Source organism: Bison bison, unplaced genomic scaffold (assembly GCF_000754665.1).
Source record: "Bison bison bison isolate TAMUID 2011002044 unplaced genomic scaffold, Bison_UMD1.0 scf7180017861046, whole genome shotgun sequence".
NCBI classification, from domain to species: domain Eukaryota; kingdom Metazoa; phylum Chordata; class Mammalia; order Artiodactyla; family Bovidae; genus Bison; species Bison bison.
In genome coordinates this window covers 868,504-892,018 of record NW_011491618.1, presented here as the reverse complement: position 1 = coordinate 892,018, position 23,515 = coordinate 868,504, and the positions used below count along the sequence as shown (strand labels likewise).

Genomic DNA, 23,515 nt, shown 5'->3' with positions numbered 1-23,515 from the left:
CTACACTAGTTAAAACAATGAGGGGCTTTTCTGAACCCCTTCTTCATATCCTCTGGTCAGTTATGCATGTTGTCTTGTACAAAATATTGGTCTGTTACAGGATGTTTTCAAGTATACGTACTCTTTATTGCATTCCTTCATTTGCATTAAACAATATAATATTTGCATTTCTTCAATATAGTTCTGGACAAAACACAAAGACATTAACCTTATTTAACAAGAGACATAAGTTAATACAATGTATGCTGCTTTCACGGGGAGCAAAGAAAGAGGCAAGATCTAAAACAGATGAGGGGATCCGGGATACTGGCCACCAGGAACCACAGAATTTTTACAATACAATCCACTTTTTTTAAGCCGCACAATAAGCTAGAGATGAAAACCCAAAAGAAAGCAGATGCAACATATAAATCTACCAAAAATATACAGAGAGCAAGATCTGGAGATAATTTATCCTCTACCACAGGGACAGATGAGAGAGCTGCACCACGGACCACTGTGGTGACACCCAAGTGCCACCTGGTGCCAGTCCTGCATTAAGTACCTTCAGGTGGTGCCTGTCCTCGAAGCTGAAGCTGCAGCAGTAGCGGGGGAGGGGCGCATGTTCTGCAAGTCTTCTCACTGAACATAACGACCTGATCACATTTCTTCCAACTCAGCTTAAACTACTGTTCTCCTTCCCTTTGGAAGAAGCGTGCAGAGGGGGAAGGAGACATCTTCAGTACATTGGAATGGATGTTAAAGGACTGAGGAGAGCGTGCTAGAAAGTGGTTTATTTTTTCCGGAAAATAGTGTTTTATTTAGATGCTAGGGAGTACAGATAATTTAAAATAAAGGAAGGATACATTCTAAGTAAGTCGTTAAGCTAAGGACAGAAGAAAAGTGGTGATACTAAAGAAGCCTTTAGTATTATGGACCCACTTAGACCTGGGCACTAATGAGTGCTGAGAGGGTTGGAAGTTACTTGAGTTGACACCTTTCTGTTTTGGGGTGTATGCTTTTACCATACACATCTCTCACAGGTTCTTAACAACATCTACCAAGTAGTAATGACCAGCGTTCTCTCTTACCGCTGAGCACATCACTTGCATTAAAGGGATGGCACAGCCAACATGGTAATAATCTGACTTCCTATTAAGAAAGATCTCCTGATTGCAACCTAGAAACATCTCTGAAAATCATCGAGAACAGCATCTTAGAAATTCATAGCCCTAACACTTCAGGCAAAGATAACTAGCCTTCTGGGAGAAACTTGAACCAAATATCCAATGACCTATAGTGTAGTTAGCACAGGGAAGTTGTGAGAGAATCCCTTCGAACCCGGTGCCTCTAGTCACGGCTCCTAGCTTACAGGTGGAAAGTCTTCCTTCTATTAGGCCAACTGCTGTTTTGCAACATCAGTATGTTTATTGAGAGTTTTCGGGTGGTGGTGGTAGGGAGCTTAGAACGTGTAGTGTTCATAAGTACAGTATGTTTCCCACATTTAAGATTGAGCAAGAAGGAATCAGCTTATACGGAGAGGTGAGCACAGCATTCTAAAGCGAATTTACACCTTCCACAAGAGGGAGTATCTCAGTAAGCACAAGGAAGGGAGTTTCATTGCACTCGTCATGCAGTGTGAGCACGTGTCGAAGGCAGGGTTCATTTCACTGTGTTCAGTATCTCGAGGAGGTCGAGTGATGATCCCAGGCCGTCTTCACCTTGGTCACTTTGCTTGGTCACTTTGCGTTTGAAAATAGTTCATGATCATAGTCGAGGGGGCTACTGAAAAAGAAAGAACCGAAACACAACGAAAAACAGATGAAGGGTCTGCAAAAAGCCCTTCACCACAAAACCACACTAAAAGCTTCTTAGTGGTTTATCTACATTTTTCACTATGCATTTGCCATTAGAAGAGCATTTCACAAAAGAAAATGTTTACACTCCATGCATTTAAAAGCAGGTTCCAATAAATATGTACCATCGTGCTTTTTCCTGCCTTGTGACAAGGAAGTTTTGCGAAGCAGGACAGGGAGAGCAAACCAACAGTACAACCCACTTCCTTGCTGGGTCTCCTAGACCTACAACACAGCGGAGAATTCTAATAAATGGAAACAAAGTTGTCCAAGAGAGGTTGAGAATTCAAATTCACAGGCACCGTACAGCAACTCTTAGAACAGGCACACGGGTTTACAAGACCGGGGAGTCTGGCTGGAGGTCTCAAGTGTCGTATGTACTTACGCTCCTTCTTCTCTTAAGAGGGCCAAGAATTTTCTCACACGGTATTCGGGATCCATCTAAATACATCAGAAGGAATAAAGAAGACAGGTTAGTGGTACCTTCTAAAAATGATGCACTTACTTCAGGCCAAGAAAATGACTGGTTTTATACTTTCTCAGGGCTTTGGTGAGCCACGGAAATGTGTTACCTGCTCCTTAACCAGTAGTCTGCTACACAGCAAAGTGGACCGTGTCACTTAAGGGAAGTGAGGAGGGATATTGGAGCACAGAGAATCGCTATGCATGAGGTCATCCACAGGCACCTCAGCCCAGCGACCCCTTAGCTGGGGCCGGGTGAGGAGGTGGCCCTGAGAGGCACGTTGTGAGAGCAGGGCTGGCCATTCAGGGGGTGCAAATGGCATCCAATTCACAGGGCTCATCCAAGGCACGAAGGTGGGGCCAAAATGGAAGAAGCCAATTGATGCTGATTAAACAGTGAAAAAGTAGCCTATTAACTCTATGAGTGATTCTTTAGCTTTTCTTAATCTTGGTGTGCCTGGCATAGTTTTTTCTTCATAATTAACAATAACGGTTGTGCTGGAACTAAAAAAGAAAATCAGTGGGGCTGATTCCTCTGACATGCTCTCTGGATAATCCGGGTCTCCTGGGACTGAGGACAGCATTGTGAGTCTAAGAAAAGATGGGGGACTCAGTTCTCGCTCAGGTTGTAGGGGTCTGGGTTGCTATTATTAATTACCCCCATTCATTTTCATTTCATATTTCTTTAAAAAATTTTCACCATATATCTTTTCTCTTTCTTCTTAATTTTATTTATTTGTTTAGGCTGCACCAGGTCTTAGGTGCAGCACGTGGGATCTAGTTTCTGGACCAGGGATCGAATCTGGGCCCCCAGCTTTGGGAGTATGGAGTCCTATCCACTGGACCACTGGGGAAGTTCCTCATATTCATATTTCTATGAATTTGCTTAATTTTGTTTTATTCTCATTGGTCTACCAGAGATGTGAAGTTGTTTAAAAAAAAAAAAAAAAGATCATTTAAAACAGCTTTAATTCCTGAAGATGAATTTTTATTGTAAGAAACACACCTAACTTTGAAAAAATGTTCCAGGGCAAGAGTCTATTCCCCAGGAAGGAACTCCCTGCCCTCCAGGAATAGCTTTCAAATGCTCGGCACAGCTGTGGCTAAATGTGCAATTGGATTCCCCCCTCCAACCACTTTTTTTTTTTTTTTTTAAGATCTCTTCTATCCCCCCAAAAATCCAAGTTTCGAATGTATCACAGTTAAGAGGTCAGACTACAAAGGACTAAGAAAAAGTGTGAATAGTTAACAAGAGAAACATTTTTCCTCTTTGGGAATAGAATTACATATGAATCAATTGTCAAGTTCTTTTTCAAAAAAAAGGAACTGGCTGGAGCTCTGCTGTAGTCAGTACTTGCAAGTCTTTGCCCATTAAACATATTTAATATGTGTGAGCAACGACTTACTGACTTGCCTGTAGCTATGGAATTAAAAGTCAAGGGAAAGGGAGGAAAAAAGTAATCTAGATAAATGACTTTATTCCCTCAGGTGACATCCAGTCAGAGCAGATCCTCAGCACTGTGCAAGTTTTAACAGAATTGTGTATGGTGAACAGAGAGGTAACATGACTTATATTCAGCTAAACTACATGCCTCTTCACTGAGACTTGGTCTCTCTAAGGCAGATCTAAAGAGAATTCACTCAGCTGCACGAAATCCATTTGACGTGAAGGGGTTCAAACTCAGAGGCCTATGAAGTGTCAGTCGCTGAAGATTAGGTCTGAGTGCCCCACTCTCACTTTCCACCCCACAAACAGAGGAGGCATTAACTTGATCACTGACCTGCGGGCATCAAAGGAAGAGAGGAAGGGGTAGGGATTGGGGAGAAAAACCCACATAGTTTCTTCTATGCAATTATTGAAAAAAAATTGTGCTGAAACTTAAAGAAATGAAGCATAGAGCTGACTGTCTGACAGATTTATCTCTTCCAAGGAAAGAGCCAATACAAATGTATGTGCACCTTTACCAAGAATAATCCTCAGCAAAGTGATTAGTCTGGAACTTTAACTTACTGCTCATAAGGAAAAATAGAAATAAATTGGCTTAAAAATAGTCCAGCTGAAGGTTTCTCAAAGCCACAATTTTAAAATAAATTGACCAGCAAAGATTAAAAAAGCATTCACTTGTGATTGCAATTTGTTATTGGTCTAAGAGCCTATTTCAGCAATGAATGAAGTAAATTTCACCTCTGCCACCCACAGCTCACACTGTTGGAACAACAGGACTGAGCGTTAATGCATGATGCTCAGAATGCAGCCAGTCTGTCCACTGAGGACCCAGGAGAGATTCATTCAACAGAAATTGGCTGAGGGCCTGACTATGTGTCCAGCTCTGTTCCAGGAGCTGTGGACTTACTAGTGAGTGAGAGCCAAGATCCCTGAACTCATACAGCTTCGAAGGGACACATTTAGTATCTAACTAGTATGTCAGATAAGGACAAGAGGACACAGGATAGGCACAGGGAGGGGTGGAGTTACAAAAAGAAGAGAGGTAAGCTGCCAGTAGATGTGAGAAGGTCTCAAAGAAGCTTCATCTGTTTTTGCCCTGGCAGCAGCCTGGGGCTTAGTTTTCTATGTGATCCTGGATGCTTCAGCCTTACAGTAGTTTGCGTGAAATTTCTAGGAGCCCTGCCAGGGGAGAATATATACAGCCTCTGTCTAATCTCTACACTCAATCACCTTGTCCCTTGAAACAGTCTCCCAGGCCTCCTCTGGCATCTGTGCATCGCTTCCTGACTTCTGATAGACAATGCCAGGTCCCCCACCTCCACCCCGCTGGATCACTAGCTACGACCTTGGTTAACTCACTGACAACTGGTGGGACTCTCAGGATCCTCACCTCTAAAATGAGGGGGCAGCAGAAATTGTTCTTTCAAGTCCTTTCTAACTGTAAAACCTAGTGACTCCATAAATTAAAATTTAATTTTATCATCTTTTCTTCTATTTTTGAATTTTAAGAAGTAGGAAAGAAAGTACCAATAAGTTGTTGCTTGATCTCAGAAGCAGGTTACTAACACCAACTTGACTCTGGAAATAATATAGGAGACTTTCAACTTAAAACCTTAATGAGAGGGAACGATAACACCTGTTGGGATAATATTGTGAACCTTCTGTGTCTGAACCATATGGAGAAGGAAGCATCTTACCTGTAGGGACATCTCAATCAACATTAGTAACTTCTTGATTCCTATCCAGACCTTCCTCCCTTTGACTTGCTGTGTAATTGTGGTGCGTTCTTCATCCTTGAAGTTGCCCAATAGCTACGAAAACAATAAAAGTAAGGAAAGCATTATATAAGGACATCAACAACATTAATTCCCACATTTACCCTTAAAAGAATAGTGATAAGAACTACCTGACTGGTTCAAGCTGATGGAATTATCTCATATTTTAAAATCCAACTTGACTTTTCTGAATCCATTAAGTGCAATTATGAAAATGAAAACTGGAATCTTAAACCCTATTTTCTTATGGACCTTCAGTATAATTTAGAGATATGTTTGCTGGGGGAAAAATAGCTCCAATCCATAATAAATATCAGTTAAAATTTTTAACATTCCATTCTAAGAATAATCTGTATATGTCAAAGCAGACTAAATTTAATTCTCTCACTCAACCTCGGCACAAAAACTGCTCAAACAGGTAGGCTGGAAACATTTATCATATAGCTTCTATTTTGTTGGGAGCATGCCCATCTGTACAGGTCTTGAGGATTTTAAGAAGCCTTCCTGACTCTATTGCTGCTGAACAAGTAACTAAATAATCTTTCTTAACACTTCATCAAGTCATTTGTGAACACTAATTTTAATCAAAAGTTTAATAAAGGATATATATTTTTTTAAAAATTAAAGACTATGTCATCCTCAAAAAAAGAAAACATTTCCATATTATGAACTTGTTAATAAAAAGGTTCCTTTAAGGCTTTAATTATTGCTCAAATTGATTAACTGCAAGTAAATGTACTGAATGCTAGTATGAAGAACTGAGTTTTCTATATATTGATTATTCTACTTCCTTCCCCCCGCCAAAGCTTCTGGCCCAGTAATCTACATGCATTAGTCATGCTGGGCGCAGAGTAATTCACTCCTGGCAGTTTGCGTGCTGCTTCCACTGAGGAATGAAGAATTGCTTCACTCTCACTTGTATTTCTCTTTTTCCTCCAATTCCTGAAAGTGACTGGAGGTGTATCCTGGGTCCCGTGTTCTGTGTTAACACAGAAACTAAACACCAGGTGCGATGCCTGGGGCACCCGTAGCTCCTTTCTTTGGGCAGTGCGCACTCCACTTCCTCATCCTCACCTCCAGAGCCTCCAGCAGCTGCTCCCCTGTGGCGATATTGGGCACATGGATGGTGGTGCTGAAGGCGTTAAGCATTTCCATCTCCTGAAGGACATCTTTGCGGCTCGTGGTCCCAATGATAAGAAGCTTGCGACCCTGATCATAGGAAAAAAAGGTGTTGAAACATAAAGGAAAGAACTCATTAGGAAACTAGACTCAACACCCATTTTTTAAATTGTAGAAATGCAAACGCTTAGGCAAAATAGAAGGAAAAAATTCAGAACTATCCTCTTAAAAATCTTCTTTTTGGCCACATCACATGGCATGCGGGATCTTAAGCTTCCTGTCCTGCGGTGGAAGTGGGGAATCTTAACTGCTGGACTGCTAGGGAAGTCTCTTGAAAAATCATTTAAAAATGTTATCAACAACATGATTCAGAAAAAGCGACACTTTCTTCAGCATGCGGTTCAGAAAGAAGCAACTGTTCTTTCTCCTCATCCACATCAGTAACATCCTGGGTCAGTAAATCAGGAAGATACACAAACCAAACAGAAAGATACTTTAATATATGTCTGTAATTCATCTCTACAGCCAATATATACATATTTCAACATATGTATGCTTGGGGGGAAAAAAAAGAATGAAAGTCCTTGCCGCCCACTTAGCAAGACTTTATTAATGCTTTTTAGGAGAGGTCCTCAGGTAATAATAATTGTTTACATTTATGCAGCAGTGAAAGGCATGGTGCTATGTTTCACATAATTGTCTCATTTAATGTTTTTAAGTTCATTTTAATTTTTAGCCTCCTAATGTAACAAGGAATGTTTAAAAACTATATCAGGCTTAGGCCACCATTCCTGATTCCCACATTCCAGAAGCAACCATTTTCTATTCTTTGGGTTTTTCTTCTTGTATTTACTTCCTTATCTTTAAGTAACAATAGCACTCTGTTATTTTTAGATCTTTCTTTTCGGCTTTAAATATTATTTCCTGAAATCCTATTATGGAAGATGGAGACTTAATACTAATTTTGCAATAACCCCGCACCTCCAATATGTCCCTTTTCTCATCCTTTCAATATAATGATTTCACAGTCTCTGGTTAAATCTATACTGAGTATTTATTATGATTATATAAATATGATTTATGACTAAGCCATGTAGTATCTTTTCTTGGGCAACATTTTGTTCTTGTTAAGAGTTAATAATTGCCATTTCCCTCCTTTGCTTAGTTTATCAGGTACTTATCATAAGTTCATCCCCAAACAAATACAGCCACAAATATCATGCCAATATGTCCTAACATGTTAGGGAATTTTAAAGTTTGGGGTGTATTTTTTAAAATTTATTTATTTTTGGCTGTGCTGGGTCTTCACTGCTCCATGAGGGCTTTTCTCTGGTTGCAGGGAGCAGGGGCTACTCTCTCGTTGTGGTACATGGGCTTCACACAGCAGTAGCTTCTTGTTTCAGAGCACGGGCTCTACAGCACAAGCTCGACAGCCGTGGTGCACAGGCTCGGCTGCCCTGTGGCACGTAGGGTGTTCCCGGATCAGGGATTGAACTCGTGTCTACTGTACTGGCAGGCGGGTTCTTTACCACAGAGCCATCAGAGAAACCCCTTGGGTGTTTTTTCGAGGGCATCCCCCTCATGGAGTCTTCTGTTCTCAGAGCTCAATCTCAATCTGAACTGACTGTTCTCTATGCGGGGCCTGCACAAGCTATAGCTCTAGAATCTTCCTCTCTCCTCTCTGAGATTCCCTGTCTCCCTAGCCCTCCTTCCCACCCCCCCCACCCCCCCGCCCTGTTTATTCCCCTCTTTTCCACGGTACACAGACTTCAAAAACCTTCCTGAGAAAAAGTGTATAGGAGGTAAAAACTTAAGACCTGGAAATGCCTTTATTCCATCCTTAATACTGTACATTTCATACTTGATAAGTTTGTCTAGTATAGAGAATAAGGCTAGAAATAATTTTCCCCTCAGAATTATCAAGTCATTGTTCTATTGTCTTTTAATTTTCAGTGCTGCTGACTAAAAGACTGATGCCATTTTGATTTTCTGACTCATTGCTTCTAACTTTTAAAAAATATATAACTTAAAAAAATCTTTTATCTCTATGTCCTATAAGTTACAAACCTTCAGGTAAGTCACTCTTTATTTCCTGAATGTATCTTTTTTTTTTTTTTTTTAATAAAAATCACATACTGTTATATTTCATGGATACTACCTTATTTTAGAGCTCTGTCAATATTACATATTTTTAAAAATGCTTTTTTATTTTCTATGTTTTGTCTTTGTTTCCTCTGAGATGACTACTCATATTTAAGAGTTAAACTAATAACTGGAAGCTCTGAATCTGAGGGTTTCACGATAGGATGGTAAGACTTGGCTGATTACTGGGGGTCCCTCAAAGGTCAGGATGTGTACATTTTCCCCAGAGAATCTTTCAGTCTCCTTCCTGAGGGCTATACAGCCTAATTTCCAACATACTTCATGGGAATCCATGAGGGAAGGGGTCTGGGTACCTCACCACTCAACATGAAGACGTCCATTTACTCCTATTTGCAGCATGTGCCTTTTTGGATACATCTCTCATTCAGTGTTCATTATGCTCCCAAGAATTAAGTATCAGTATTATCTCCACTTTACTGTGGAAGCTATTAAGTCTTATAGATTTGACTAATTTGTTCAAGGTCTAATAATAAATGAGAGAGTGGAATGGAATGGAAACCAAATCCAGAATCCAAAACTGTATACTGACTTTTTTTCATGAAGAAAAACACACTTTAAAAATGTTTACTTGGAAAATGGAAGAAGAATGGACTTTAAACTATGTCACTAGATTTATGATACACACTCATTCCACAAATAGGCCTTTAATTCAATCATTAAACCTATTCTCAGATCTCAGAAACTCAGGTCATTAAAATAAATGAGGGAATAAAAAAATTATTATGTGAAAATTAAATATTTTAAGAAACTGAAGATCAGGTGCCCAAACAATTACCCTTTGGGTTTTGTAAATATTAAACCACTATTGCTAATAAGGCATGCTAGCTTTTCTCAGTCTTAATTGATTGGTTTTGTCCATCTACTGTGACAAGAATAGATATTGTAAGAACATAAACAATGGCCCACCAAAGAAACAAAGTTGAGGCTTTCTGGTATAAGCAGTAATTGGCATATCAAGTGCCTGTGCAAAGACTATGAGAGAGAAGTATACCTATGAAGTATAGAGATTAAAGGGTAATCATTGTTATTATTCAAGAAATCAACTTGCTAAAAATCAAACACATTGTCAACAGACCCTTACCAAGCTACTGGATAAATCTGGAATAGACCTTACACATACAGAGAGACAGATACAAAAGAGATCATTACAATACAATATGGAGAGGTGGAGGTAAAGGCACAGGATGTCATGGAAGAGGGAAGAAATGTGTGGCAGAGAAACACCTCCCTTTCCTCTGGAGGAGACAATATCTGAACTGTCTTAACGAATGAGTGGGCTGACTTGGAGATGAAGGGGAAGGACATTCCAAGTCTGAAGGAGCAGAAACAGATAAATCCAAAGGCAAAATAACAAAAACTGAGATGTCGGTGGGGGGTAATTAAAAACACATGAAGACACAGAAGGGCTTTCCTGGTGGCTCAGATGGTAAAGAATCTGCCTGCAGTGCAGGTGACACAGGTTCGATCCCTGGGTTGGGAAGATCCCCTGGAGAAGGGAATGGCTACCCGCTCCAGTATTCTTGCCTGGAGAATCCCACTGACAGAGGAGCCTGGTGGGCTACAGTCCATGGGGTAGCAAAGAGGTCGGATATGACAGCGACTAACACTAACTAAAGACATATAAACTTCTATTACGTAACAGTAAAGTGGTGCTTTTTACATTCAAGCTATTTTTCAACATTAAATTCTGAAAACTTGGGAACATATCTCAAAACCACATAGGCTGGTACATCTTCATTACAATTAAGATAACTGTTGGGACTTCCCTGGTGGTCCAGTGGCTAACACTCCATATTCCCAATGCAGAGCGCTCAGGTCTGATCCCTGGTCGGGGAACCAGATCCCACATGCTGCAACTAAGACCTGGCGCAGCCAAATAAATATTTTTTAAAAAGAACAAAATTAAAAAAAAAAAAAAGATAACTGTTACTTTGCTTTTTTTTCTTTAGGTTTCCAATGTTCTTAAGTCCATAATTAAAGCTCCCTCATTTTGCTCCTCTCTTACAAAGGACAACACTGGCCCTCAAAGAACGGCTTGCTAACCATTCTAAAAGCTGGAATGGCCATTTTCCTAGTGAAACTCTGTCTTACATTACCAGTGACTATGCACTTCAGAGTGTTGAAAGACTGGGAAATGTGGAGCAACTTATAATGGAGACGCTAATTTATGTTTTGCTTTTCTTCTTGTTTAACAAGACTGCAAACACTGCAGAGAGGTCATGACCCAGGCAAGTTCGGGCCTTGACTTGTAAGCATCATCTTCAAGAAAACACCGAAAAACATTACCAAATAATTAAATTGTGCTGGGTCATTTTGTATATTAATTAGTGGTAGTACTCATGAGGCAGCTTTATCATGAAAAACCAGCTCTGAATATATTTAATATCCTAAATCACACTGGAGAACATTCTGGAGAAAAAGTTGCCAGCAGCATGAGGTGGGAAAGCTGGCTTTAAAAACAGAAGTAGAGCTCAACCCAGAAAGAGAAATCCAACTTGTTCATGTGTGGCTACCAGTCTGAATCTACAGTGCCAAAACATGCCCCTTGATGGGAAAAAAAGAGGCAGAGAGATAACTTACTTGGGAAAAAACTATTCCCAGAATACTCTTTCCTGAGATTTTCCAGTTCTGATGCAATAAAGAAAAGGCCTAAATAAAATGACTATCTGCCAATCGGATTATGATAAACATTGTTCCAAGGTTAAATAAGTATTAGTTAACTAATTCTTACTACTATAAGAAGCAACTCAGGTGAAAACATTACCATGAAAAAGGCAGGGCTCAGTCAGGTGTTGATCCTTCAAAAAAACACTTCTTTACACGATGAAGAATGAGCCAAGTACTAAGCAGTATCTAAGCCTTTTGCCACACAAAGGACTAACCAGATAATCCACACCCTTTCATAGGTCCTGCCCACTGATTGGCCCCAATAAACTGATCTGTAACAAAAGTTCATGTGGAAGAAAGCTCTTTTTTTTTCTCCCTTAAATAAAAATGCCACCAATATAATACTTCAGTGAAATGGAAGGGCTGATTTTAACCTGCTAACAAAAGTGAAGTCAGTTATGCAGTAAAGAAAGGCCAATTCTTTCCCTATCATTCAGTGCTGAGCAAGGGCAATACACCCTGGGTAAGAAGAATGAACTGGGAACAATTGGAAACCCTGAAATGGATTAAGAAGTGTGTGTGTCGGGGGCCTTAAACTTTATTTTCTCGTTGTTAGAATTTGAAGCTTTTGTAAATAAAAGTGAAGTTTCTCTGAATTTGGAATTTATAAGCCCGGGAAGTAAAAGATAAAATAGATTAGCTAATCAGATCATGAGCACGAATTGACTCTGTTCAAGTATGTATGGCATTATGAGATTTGGTTTGTGCCTCCAAAGTGAGTACGATCCAGCTGGGGAGAATGAGTAAATATTCAGAGACCAAGGAACACACCAGCAAACACGAATGAGTAATGGATGTGGGGATACAGCACAGGGGCACAGCTTCACTGGCAGAGGGTCTTCCGGGAAGATTCCTGAAGTATCACAGAGACGCTGGTGAAGAGGAGGCCCTGGAGGAGATGGAATGAGTCTCCTAATTCCCCCGTGGGTGGTGGAGGCAGCTGAACTAGAGCACCAAGAGGGCTGAAAACAGAGTCGTCTTAGAGCGGAGGGGAGTAGGTAGCCTAAAAAAAAAGGAAGACTCTGAATGCTAAACCAAGGAAGGAAGTTTAGTATAAAAAGCAACAAGAAGCTAAAGAAGGTGCTGGAGGAGGAAGAACTGTGATGGAGAGAAAGAGGATCCTAGCAGTTTCATGCCGGGCGGTCCAGTGGCCTGTGAGGAGGCTGCTATGAGAGAGGCATCTCTGAAATAAGGTCTCGGAGCATGTGCGCCCAGGGAGGATCTGCACCTTTTCATTAGTGACGCACACACATGCCTCCCTTTGAAATGCAAGCCCGGGGTGGGCAGAAAGCAAGGAAGGAGAGGCAAGTTCCCTGATAGGTAGGGGCTTGGTGCCATGGAACAAGTACAGGCTCCGTCCTTCATAGCTGGGTGATGTGGGTTAGATTACTGAACTTCTCAGCATCTGTCTCCTCCTCAACCATAAAAATGGGATTAAAAATCCTATTTCTACCTCTCAGAGTAGAGCAGGAGGTAAAGGATACTTGGGGAAGGGGGACCTGTGCCATCACTGTCAGGGGAGGCAGGAAGGGAAGGAAGTGAGATGGTCTGCCTGGGATTGGGATGTCAGGAATCTGTGACCTCAGGTCAGGTGGACAAGCACTGGGCACCTGAGAATTCCTCTAACAAGGCAGGCAGGGCACTGGCCACAAAAGATTCCAAGAGAGAGCACTCTCCCAGAGGGCCAAGATGCACTCTGTTCAGGGGAGATGAGTGCGCCAATCTTCAGCTTAACTAGGGTGACAGCGAGGCCCAGACGAGGCCTGAAGCTAAAGATCAAATACCCCTCAGAAGTAGCTGTGGCAGCGGGCAAGAGTCAGGCACCTTGACAAGAGGCAGTGACTCGGAGGAGAAATCAGCTCAGGGCAGAGCTTGCGAAGCTTTCCCGGTAAGAGGTGTTTCAGTTCATCCCATATACTAGTTTCCTTCTTGAAATGCGAGTAACAACTCATATTTTAATTTAGTTCAATGCAGATTAAAAGAAAAAAATTCTACCTACCATAGAGCTTGTACAACTTTACCACTACTTTTATTTGCAAGCCTGAATCTTGTTTCTAGCCTGTCGACTCCCTGGGGGCAGGGCCATGCTTGATTCATCTCCGTCCTTGTGGTTCTGAGCACAGCATGCCTGGCGCACGGAAGACACTCCCATGTTCCCTCTGCCTAGAATGCTCTTCCCTGATACAGCCACGTGGTTCCCTGCCTCAGAGTCAGAGCTCTGCTTGAGTGTCACCTTTCCCATAAGGCCCACCTTTCCCATAAGACCCTTTTTCATCTCCCCTTATCAGGCTCTATCTGCCTCCCCCAACAGTAGGGATCACCTCTTAACATACTATATACTTAACGCATTTATTCTACTTATTGCTGGTCCTCCCTTGTGGGGACAGGACTTGTGTCTGTCTGGTTTTACTGATGGGTCCATGGTGACCCGTTAAATACATTTGTGTTGAATGAATGAATGGTGATCTCAGTGTAGGTGTCAAGGGCCACAGACCACTCCCCTACTTCTTCGTTACATTTTCTCTTCTGGTCCTGGAATAACACACACTATATGGTATGTTCAACAGGAAAATAAGTATCTACAGTTACAGTGTCTCTATCGCTGAGTCCCAAGTGTTGAATACTAAGTCAACAAGTTTTAAAGAAAAGAATCTAGAATGAATGGCATGTATGCTTCATTTACAATATAAGTAGACGCAAAGGATGTCAGACCACTTTCTTTTAGCTAATCAACTGATTGTCAAAAGTTAAGTTGTAACTATTCATAATACAGACTACTCTCACAGAGAAAAGATTCATTAGAAGCCATTACTTTAAGCTGGGAAGGTAAGTATTGTTACGCATCTCCTATTGGTTTCCCCAAATCCAGGGAAAAATCTGACTACTATTAAAAACGACCAAGAGTCTGGACAGTGAAATGAGAGGAATGCAGCCTCTTTGCGTATCCTGCATGTATTTGATCCAGAGGAAAATCTGACTACTATTAAAAACAACCAAGAGTCTGGACAGTGAAATGAGAGGAATGGAGCCTCTTTGCATATCCTGCATGTATTTGATTTCTCGATGCTCAAACGTCTGTAACTTCTTTTTTTGGTAGTTAAATGTTTCAGTTGAATACCAAAGGAAGGATGTTTCAAATAAATCAAGCTACAACGAGGCAGACAACTACACTTAAACTCTCCATTAGATTTTTACCCTGAAGCAAATTCTTAGTCTGCTGGCTTTGTAACCATCCTCCTGGTGCTGCCAGTAGGAAAGAAGACAACAGGGAGGGGAATTCATGATGCACACTGACTATGAAATATGCAACTTCACCCCAAATAATTTAAAATAATTACTAAAGGCAAGAGCAGACCACTTTGAGATATTAAAGAATATTTTAGTACCAGTTTGTGAAAAAGACATGGAATCATCAGACTATCCTCAGAGCAGCTCTGAAAGCTTATCTAAGTTCCCTCCTTCCCTCTCTCCTCTCCTGGCTATTTTGTAGGTGAGAAACTGGGGTAAGCTTTTACATCCAGGGAGGGAGCTAAAACTAGAGTTCAGGCCTCATGGATATTCCCACTATGCCTTGCCATCCATTTTTATTTGTGTAATATTAAAATTCTATCAGCAGTGGCTGATTTCTTAATGACGAGTTAGATAGGTACCACCTAGAAATTATGAATTATGACCCTCTAACGGAGAAAAGGTTAAATAAATTTAAGGAAATAAAGATGTATGACCATGCCACAGTATTCTCAGTGCCAAACAGAACAGTTTTGTAGGTGCTTTCATTAGAAACCTTAACTAAAATGATCACTGATTCATCAGGGAATCCAGACTCCTCCACCTGGCACCTATGGTAGACTTTCCCTCCCTCTCTCTGCTTTTACCTCAAGACGCCCTAAAATGTCCCCTGTGCTCTAATCAGGTCACTTTTCCTCTTCCTTCTCATTTAATTTCTACCTCTGGGTTTTGTTTTTTTTTTTTTGGCTGTGCTGGGTCTTTATTGGTGCCTGGGCTTTTCTCTAGTTGCAGAGAGTGGAGGTTAGTCTCTACTTTGGTGTGCAGACTTCTCATTGCTGTAGCTTCTCTTGTTGCAAAGCACGGGCTCTAGAGCACAGGCTGAACAGCGGTGGCGCACAGGCTTAGCTGCTCCTCAGCGTGCAGGATCTTTCGGAGTCAGGAATTGAACCCATCTCCGTCACTGTCAGGTGGATCCTGTACCACTGAGCCACCAGGGAAGCCCTGTGATTGTTATTGCTTGTTTCAGAATTCATTAGTAGTTATTATATTTTTTAAAGCTTTACCAATAATTAATACTAAAAGAATGTCAAGTCAAAGAAAAGGATGGACATAAAGGGAAAAATTGATTTAATAAATGTCGTAAGGCTTTATTACCTGTAGAGATGACCTTTGCCAGCAGAACTTATACATCAGGAGAAAATTTAATTTAAAAAAGTCATTTGACTTTTTTAACTTCTTATTTTGTATTGGGATATACCCAGTTAACAAAAAATGTTACAACAGTTTCCGGTGAACAGGGAAGACACTCAGCTATATGCATCAGTTCACTTGCTCAGTCATGTCCGACTGTTACTATTAGTCAAGCAGCAAATCAGCTGCAAAGGATTGGAACTTTGGTAGTTATACTGTTGAGTTAAAAGTGAATACAACTGTATACACATTAAGTTTTTCTTTTTCCTGATCATAAAGTAATAAATGCTCACTGTAGAAAATGTATAAAATACAAGACATAATAAAGCAGAAAAACCCACCCATAATCCACCATCTAAGATAAGAGCAGTTATCTTTAAGACAGAGAAACAGAACTTCCTTTTTACTTTTGTTTTTCATTTCACTCTTTTAAAAACATTCTTTTGTGCATTTTAAAATGAACATCAATTAAAGAATAATAAATGCATTAAAATATTGGGAGGCTGAGCGAAAACTTTTCTTTCAAAAAGTTTGGTGGCCATAAAGACAATCACAGAAAACAATTCTGGCATATTTCCTCCAGGCCTTTTTTCTTTATAGCTGAAATCACACCTAGAGAATAACTGAGGATTAAGTGGAAGGTGATGTGATCATTAGGCAGGCAGTTTCTGACACTGGCCCCGTTTATACAGATACTGGGGGTCACAGCAGACAGCACCCAGCTTCTCATCTCTCTGCTCTGGCTGATGTTCCTCCCTGTCCTCCCTCCCCATGATTACTCCTTTCTCAGGGAACCGGCACCCTCTTCCACTTGCTCCAGGGCTGGCCCTGGCAGGGTCTGTGGGAGCATGATGGCTGGCAGGTAGAGGCCAAGGAAGGTGTCGTTCCTGCTGACGTGTCTATAGGGCTGGCTTCTGGCTATCTGGAGCCTAGCTCCTTTGATATGGATTAGTTACTCTGTTGGTTTTATCTATTTTTGTGTATGAGGAAAGACAAGAGTCAGAGTTTTCTTCAAAGTGAATACTAAACTGAGTTGTGATTTGTAGTTTACAAAGAATTATAATCAACATTTATCTTATTTAATTCTTAAGACTTAAATATTAAATATTACCACTGTTACCGACTTACAGTGAGAAAATTGAGGCTCAGAAACTAAGTGACTGGATTCAAACTCAAGCTTTCTAACTCCTGAGCTCTTATTTACATTGCCAATGCCAGTTCTATTAATATGTGTAGTTAAGACCCTCCAGCTTCAAGATGTCCATTCAACAAATAGTATTATCTATATAGCCTAAATAGGTCTGGAAAGAGAGAGAAGAGAGGAAGGAAGAGAGGAAGGGAAGGAGAGAGGGCGGGAGGAAGGCAAGGAGGAAGCGTGGGTCCACACAGACAAGTCTAGAGCTTCCCCTGTGAAAAGCAGTCTTGCCATTCCCCAGTGTGAGAGGTAGGCAGGACTGTCAAGATGAAAAATGGTTATAGACCAAGTTGTGACTTAAAAAGATCAAGGCCTTGTTCCACCTATATTCTAATAACTATCAGGAATATTGACAGACCTTTGTAAGGTCTCCTTAGTGGTTCTTCTTACCCAATAGCTGTTATGCCATAATAGTATAAACCCCAAGGAATCTCCAAAGGCCTGTGTATTTGCTTTGGGGACAGAAATGTAGGAGAGAAGCTGTGAAGCTCTATTCTGTACCACTTGGATTAGAAGGAAAAAAGGGGAACTTTAGTCACAAGCAGCTGTAGGGAAAAAGGCAGTAGGAGGGCAGTCCCTGGAGGCCAAGGACTAGTGTAATGGGCAGTGTCCTCAGGACCCCACAATCCACCAGAAGCCCTGACCCTGTCTCTACTCCTCATGCTGCTGAACTCCGAAATTCCTGTTTCTACTTCATTCTCCCTTTTATAATAGGGATCTCCAATCCCCAGACCAAAGTATTTGTCTTAGGACTCAGGAAGCTTCTGAATTTCAGCGAATGGGAGATGGGGAAGTAGTGTCTCTATTTCTTTTGACAGTATTGCTGCTGCTGCTGCTAAGTTGTTTCAGTCGTGTCCAACTCTGTGTGACCCCATAGATGGCAGCCCACCAGGCTCCCCCGTCCCTGGGATTCTCCAGGCAAGAACACTGGAGTGGGTTGCCATTTCCTTCTCCAATGCATGAAAGTGAAAAATGAAAGTAAAGTCGCTCAGTCATGTCCGACTTGTAGCGACCCCATGGACTGCAGCCTACCAGGCTCCTCCGTCCCTGGGATTTTCCAGGCAAGAGTACTGGAGTGGAGTGCCATCGCCTTTTCCGCCAGTATTGCTAGTGAAGGAATTTGAACCTGGGCATTCCAACTTGGAATGCTGAACTCACTTTCCGTGGAAATGTGCCATATACAGCAGTTACACTCTGTATTTTTCCTAACTTACATGCTAAAAAGTTCTGTGGACTATCTAAAGGTACCTCTTTTCTTAAAACAATAACTGGGAAATATATTTCCAGTTCTAAACAACAGCCTTAATAAAATACTAAACCTCCAAGAACTTTAAAACAGTAAGAAAACAGGAAGAAACAGAATCTTAGATGTCAACACTGAACTCCAAGCAATGGGAACATTCAAATCACTCAAGAGAAACATTGATCCTTTTTTAAGGATAAGATTCTTTACAAATTACATTCTCTGTGGATAACACTATACTCCGACTTCTCAGTAACTCTGTGCTTTTCACAATAAGGCATTAATCTTACGTCTGTGCAGCCCGCAGGTTTACACAGAACTTACACGATGTTCGCTGGCTGTCCATGGCGGGGGTAGGGAGGAATCATCACCATTTTACAGATGAAGAAATAGACACAAAGATGTTAAGGGGCTAGTTGAAGACTATAAGGCCAGGTGTTTGTGCTAAATCTCAAACTCAGGTTTTCTGACTCCAAGTCCAATACAGTGAGTAAGCTGTGCAGAGAGTACACTCATAACTGGATTCATGGCCTCGTGGAACACTAGGATGGTAGAATCAACACTTCTCTAATGCTGATGTCATGTCACAGTAATATATCAATATTTAAGGCAATGAGAAAATATTTTGTCTAAACAACATTAGCATTTCTCGATGACTAAAATTTAGAGATCGAATTTTGAGTTACCTATAAATGGTGTGTGTGTACATATATATCTAGCTTATAATTTTTGTATTAATTAATATGTATTATAGATGTGCTCTACTGAAAAACAAAACAAAAACTCTATTTAGAAAACATGGTTTTACTGTGGTTGATTCATGTCAATGTATGGCAAAAACCACCACAATACTGTAAAGTAATTAGCCTCCAATTAAAATAAATAAACTAATTTAAAAAATAAAATACAAAAAAAAAGCAAAAAAAAGAAAACATGGTTTTATTTAGCAGATATTTGTAGCAATATTTTATAAAAGGACTCACCAAACTTCTTTCACTGATTTTGATGAACTTAAAACTGTCTCTCTCTCTCTCTCTCTCTCTCTCTATATATATATAACTTACACATAACTGTCTGAGATAATCTACTAAGCAAAGTATACTTTTAGAGAATTTATTTATAAACTATGGTAGCCATCTAATATCACTGAGTTAAATGGGAAAACTGGGCTACTGAACTGTCAATCATCACCCAGATTTTTTTCAATAAAGAAGTCTAATGCAAAAGTCACCACATCAGTGATTACAATTAATGTGTCTGGCAAAATGACTAAACCTCTTTCCTAAAGTGGTTATATATCTTATTGAGTCATATTATAGTCATTAGCCCGAGTTAATTTTGAACAGATAGACAGAGAGATATTCGTGTTTAGGCCTGCATGAGTTGGAGTCTCTTCCATTATTTGCTTATTTCGCTAAAGCAACCCAAAGCCTGAGGAGTTGCTTAATATCACCAAGACTTCCTAATAACATATCTGAAGTAAGATTGCACTGAGAGATCATATAAGGATTACAGGAAAAGCAATCTTGTCTAGAGATCGGTGACCTTAAATGAAACCCATGGAGAAACAAACATGTCTGCCTGAGTTCCCATCAGGAATTTACTAAGTCTTATTGGTTCACATATTACACCCTTCCCAGCTCTAAGCCCTACTTCTTTCTTCTCAGGTTAATATTTCTAAATGCCAGAGCAGTGAGGAAGGAATTTTTCTCAACAACTTTATTTTTTAGCTAAAAGTCTTAACAACTGTGAGATCTTTTGAGTCCTACTTCAGTAATATTGCTATTGGAGTGGTCTTCTTTTGTAAAAGTTCACAGTTTCCAAAGATTCTGCCAGCTGGAATGCTGTGAATAAACTGTAAGTGTTCTATAGTATCAGTACTATTTAGCCGTTGGGAAGGGGGTTAGCACCTGGTGGGGATGCACCTCTGGCCAGCTGTGACTGGCCTCATCCACTTACCCAACTATATCATCAGATGTTATTATTTTCTATATGCTGTGATATGAAAAGGGCTGGGAAGCACTGAAGTGAAAAAGCAGTGGTTCTCTGTAAGGTACAAGGTTACTCTGGTACATATGGATGAGGTCTTCCAAACTGATTTGCAAAAACTGTCAGGTAAACATTAAGGCAGTCGGGTTAATGGGCTTAACTGCTCTCACACTTGTTGAGGAAACTAGGAAGTCATGTCATTTCACAGCTGAGGAGTTCCTTTTCAGGCACTTTGTCTCCCGGAAGGAAAAAAAAAAAAAAAGAAGGTGCCAGAAGAGATCTAGGAGGAAAGTAACAAAGCCATTCGTGTTACAGTTTGCAAGAAGGTTTACCTGGCCTTACTGCCTCTTTCTTGACAGGAAGAGACTAAGGCTTTCATCCTCCTGATCCTGAAAAGCACATTCCCCTCGACTTCCATAAATCTGCAAAACTTGAAAAGAGCCCCAGTGTCATCGAGCAAAAGAGCCGGCTTTAGGAATCTTACTGGAAGGAGGGGTGTCTTCGAGCCTCTCACTGCTAAGCCGGACATTTCCTAACACTGGACAAATTGTACGTCCAGCTCAGGGAGGGTGAACTGCAGTGGTCTTTTCCCCTCCAAGCCAATTGTTAGCTTTTCACAGGAATCAGCAGGGAAGCACATGTGAAACCTCTGTGGTGACGGTGAGCACCCCCATGCCTTGTGTGACTCTGCATGTAGATGAAGCAGGCTGGGAGCTTTCTTAGCTGCTGCTGCTGAGTTCTCAGAGCAGCCCTTTTCTCCGGCGTGGCTCCCTGCTGGGACAGCCCTTTTCAATTTTTCTATCCCCCCTCGATCTCTTCTCCTGCAGAACACAGGGAAACTTGATTGAAATAAAGACCTCGGGAACATGTTTTATTTTCTCCTGTTCAATCCATTTTAGAAAAGCTTTTAATTGGTTTTAAAAAGATGCTAAACAAAATGTGATGATGTTTTTCAGTCTTCATGAACTACAGATACCACTTTTTATACTTTCAAAGGGCTAATAAATCAATCATGAAATTAACTCTCCAGCTAAATTGAAAGCAAATCCACTGAATACCGAGTTCATTAAAAATCTATGCATTTACTTACAAAAATTTAAAATTCAAAGAAAATTATCCTAGTAACTGAAATCTGACTTGAATTTTTAGTCCTACACTGAAAATCCAAGACCAAAGCAATCACAAAAGGAAAAAAGGAGGGCTTGTGAACCAGTTTTAATAAGCCAATTTACAATGAGGGAGGGGAGATGGGGGATGGGGAGAAGTAGAAAAGAGAATATCTTGATCCATAACAACACAGTGCCCTTGAAGGGATCCTTTTATTTCAGCATGTGCACACATGCACACACAATTTTTCTATGTGAAAGCTGAATTACAACAAATGCAAAATTAAAGATTCTGTGTCTGATAATGATTACTGTATTGTATGCATGTACAGTTCCTCTTTTTAAAGAAAAATGCCTACAACTTTTCTGTTTCCTTGACAGTGATAAAATAATAGCTTTCTACTAATAGTCTACGCATCCCTACAACATTGGGATTCATATACTTTTAATATTTAACTGCAAACAGCTGAAAAGCCTACATGATAATGCTTTGGCAAAGTGAAGGCTTCTACTTCAGAATGACAAATAGTCTTGACACTGGATCACCTTGAAAAATTCTGCCTTATTTTCTTCAGAGGATACAAACTAATTTAAAAAGTAAGATGGTACAGAGAAACCACATTTTTATTTTGTTAAATATATGCCAACTAGAAATATCTTAAGCATTCATTTCTTCTGCCACTGATTCGCTTACATAGCAGGTCATCTAGCAGTCCAGCTCAGAGCCACCAAATTCTAATTAAGGACAGGCTGGTATTTTATTAGAATCCCCGCCACTTCCGATCACTAAGGCAACCAGATCTGCCTTTTACTTCTTACATGTTCCTGTATTCTTCCTTTCCAATCCTTACAGAAATTTGTTCCACATCCCTTTCTAATGATCCAACTCCTGTTTCTAAGATTTCTCCCAAGCTGGGCCATGTACTTACATTCAGCTCTTCATAGAATCCTCCTTTCTTCATTTAAGCTTCTGAAACTATCTATCGTAACCATTTTATTAAGATGTAACTCCTATTAACACGAAGTTCACTGACTTAAACTGTACAGTTCAATGGTTGTTAGTTATTGGGCAGATACATGCAACTACCGCTGGACTCCATTTTAGAACATATTCATCAGGCCCCAGAGAAACCCAGTGTCCACCAGCAGTCACCTCTCATTCTCCTCGCCCACTCCTCCAGTCTTAGGCAACCACTGATCTGTTTTCTGTCTCTATTAGACTTGCCAGTTCTAGGTATTTCACATAAATGGAATCACACAATATGTAGTCTTTTGTGACTGGCTTCTTCTGCTTATCACGTTTTCAAGGTTCATTCATGTTATAGCAAGTACTCAGCATTTTTGTAAAATGCCAAATAATCCTCCGTTGTATGTATATACCACATGTATTTTATTCGATGAACATTTGGGTTGTTTGCACTTTTTGGCTATTATGAATAATGTTTCCATGAACATTCATGTACAAGTTCTTGTGTGGATATATATTTTCATTTCTGTGTGGTATATACCTAGAAACAGAATTGCTGGGGCATGTGGTAACCCTATCTTTAACCTTTTGAGTGCTAGACTGTTTCCCAAAGGTTGCACAGTTTACCTATTCGCACCAGCAGTGTATAAGGATCCAATTTCTCCATCTGCATGCCAACACTTGTTATTGACTTTTTTTCCCTTGGCCATGCCACATGGCTTGTGGGATTTTTTTTTTTTTAAAGTTCCTGACCAAGGTCGAATGGTGCAGTGAGAGACCAGAGTCCTAACCCACTGTACATCCAGGGAATTCCCCTGACTTTTTAATTTTGGTAATAAGATAATGTTCCTTTCCTCAAAGGTCTTACAATCATTTTTATAAAACAGAAACAGTTATTCCTAAGTCTTTATTCAAGATTTTGGAAGTCATTTGTTAATATGTTCTGTTTATTTCTAGAAACACTCACTTCTCTATTTTCAGCTTTAATATAACCTAAAACTTCAACTATTGGGAGTAACAGTTTACAGAAAAATGATGTAAAAAATCCTTCACAGTGCAAATATGCAGTAAGTTTTCAAGATTGTTGTAGGTTATATTCCTTTTCACTAATCTAAGAAAAAAAATAAA

At 40.3% G+C, this 23,515-nt stretch overlaps 1 protein-coding gene across 1 annotated transcript in view; it reads right to left on the bottom strand.

Annotated features, from left to right (window-relative positions):
* Positions 1–102: 102 nt before the first annotated feature.
* Positions 103–23,515, bottom strand: part of NSF (N-ethylmaleimide-sensitive factor) — a 131,540-nt gene continuing 108,127 nt past the window's right edge. The window contains exons 17-20 of the mRNA XM_010832395.1: positions 6,594–6,728; positions 5,442–5,555; positions 2,221–2,276; positions 103–1,764 (exon numbers count right to left, since the gene is read on the bottom strand). Coding sequence (XP_010830697.1) covers positions 1,719–1,764; positions 2,221–2,276; positions 5,442–5,555; positions 6,594–6,728 — 351 coding nt within the window. The 3' untranslated portion in view covers positions 103–1,718. The remainder of the gene's footprint in view (positions 1,765–2,220; positions 2,277–5,441; positions 5,556–6,593; positions 6,729–23,515) is intronic.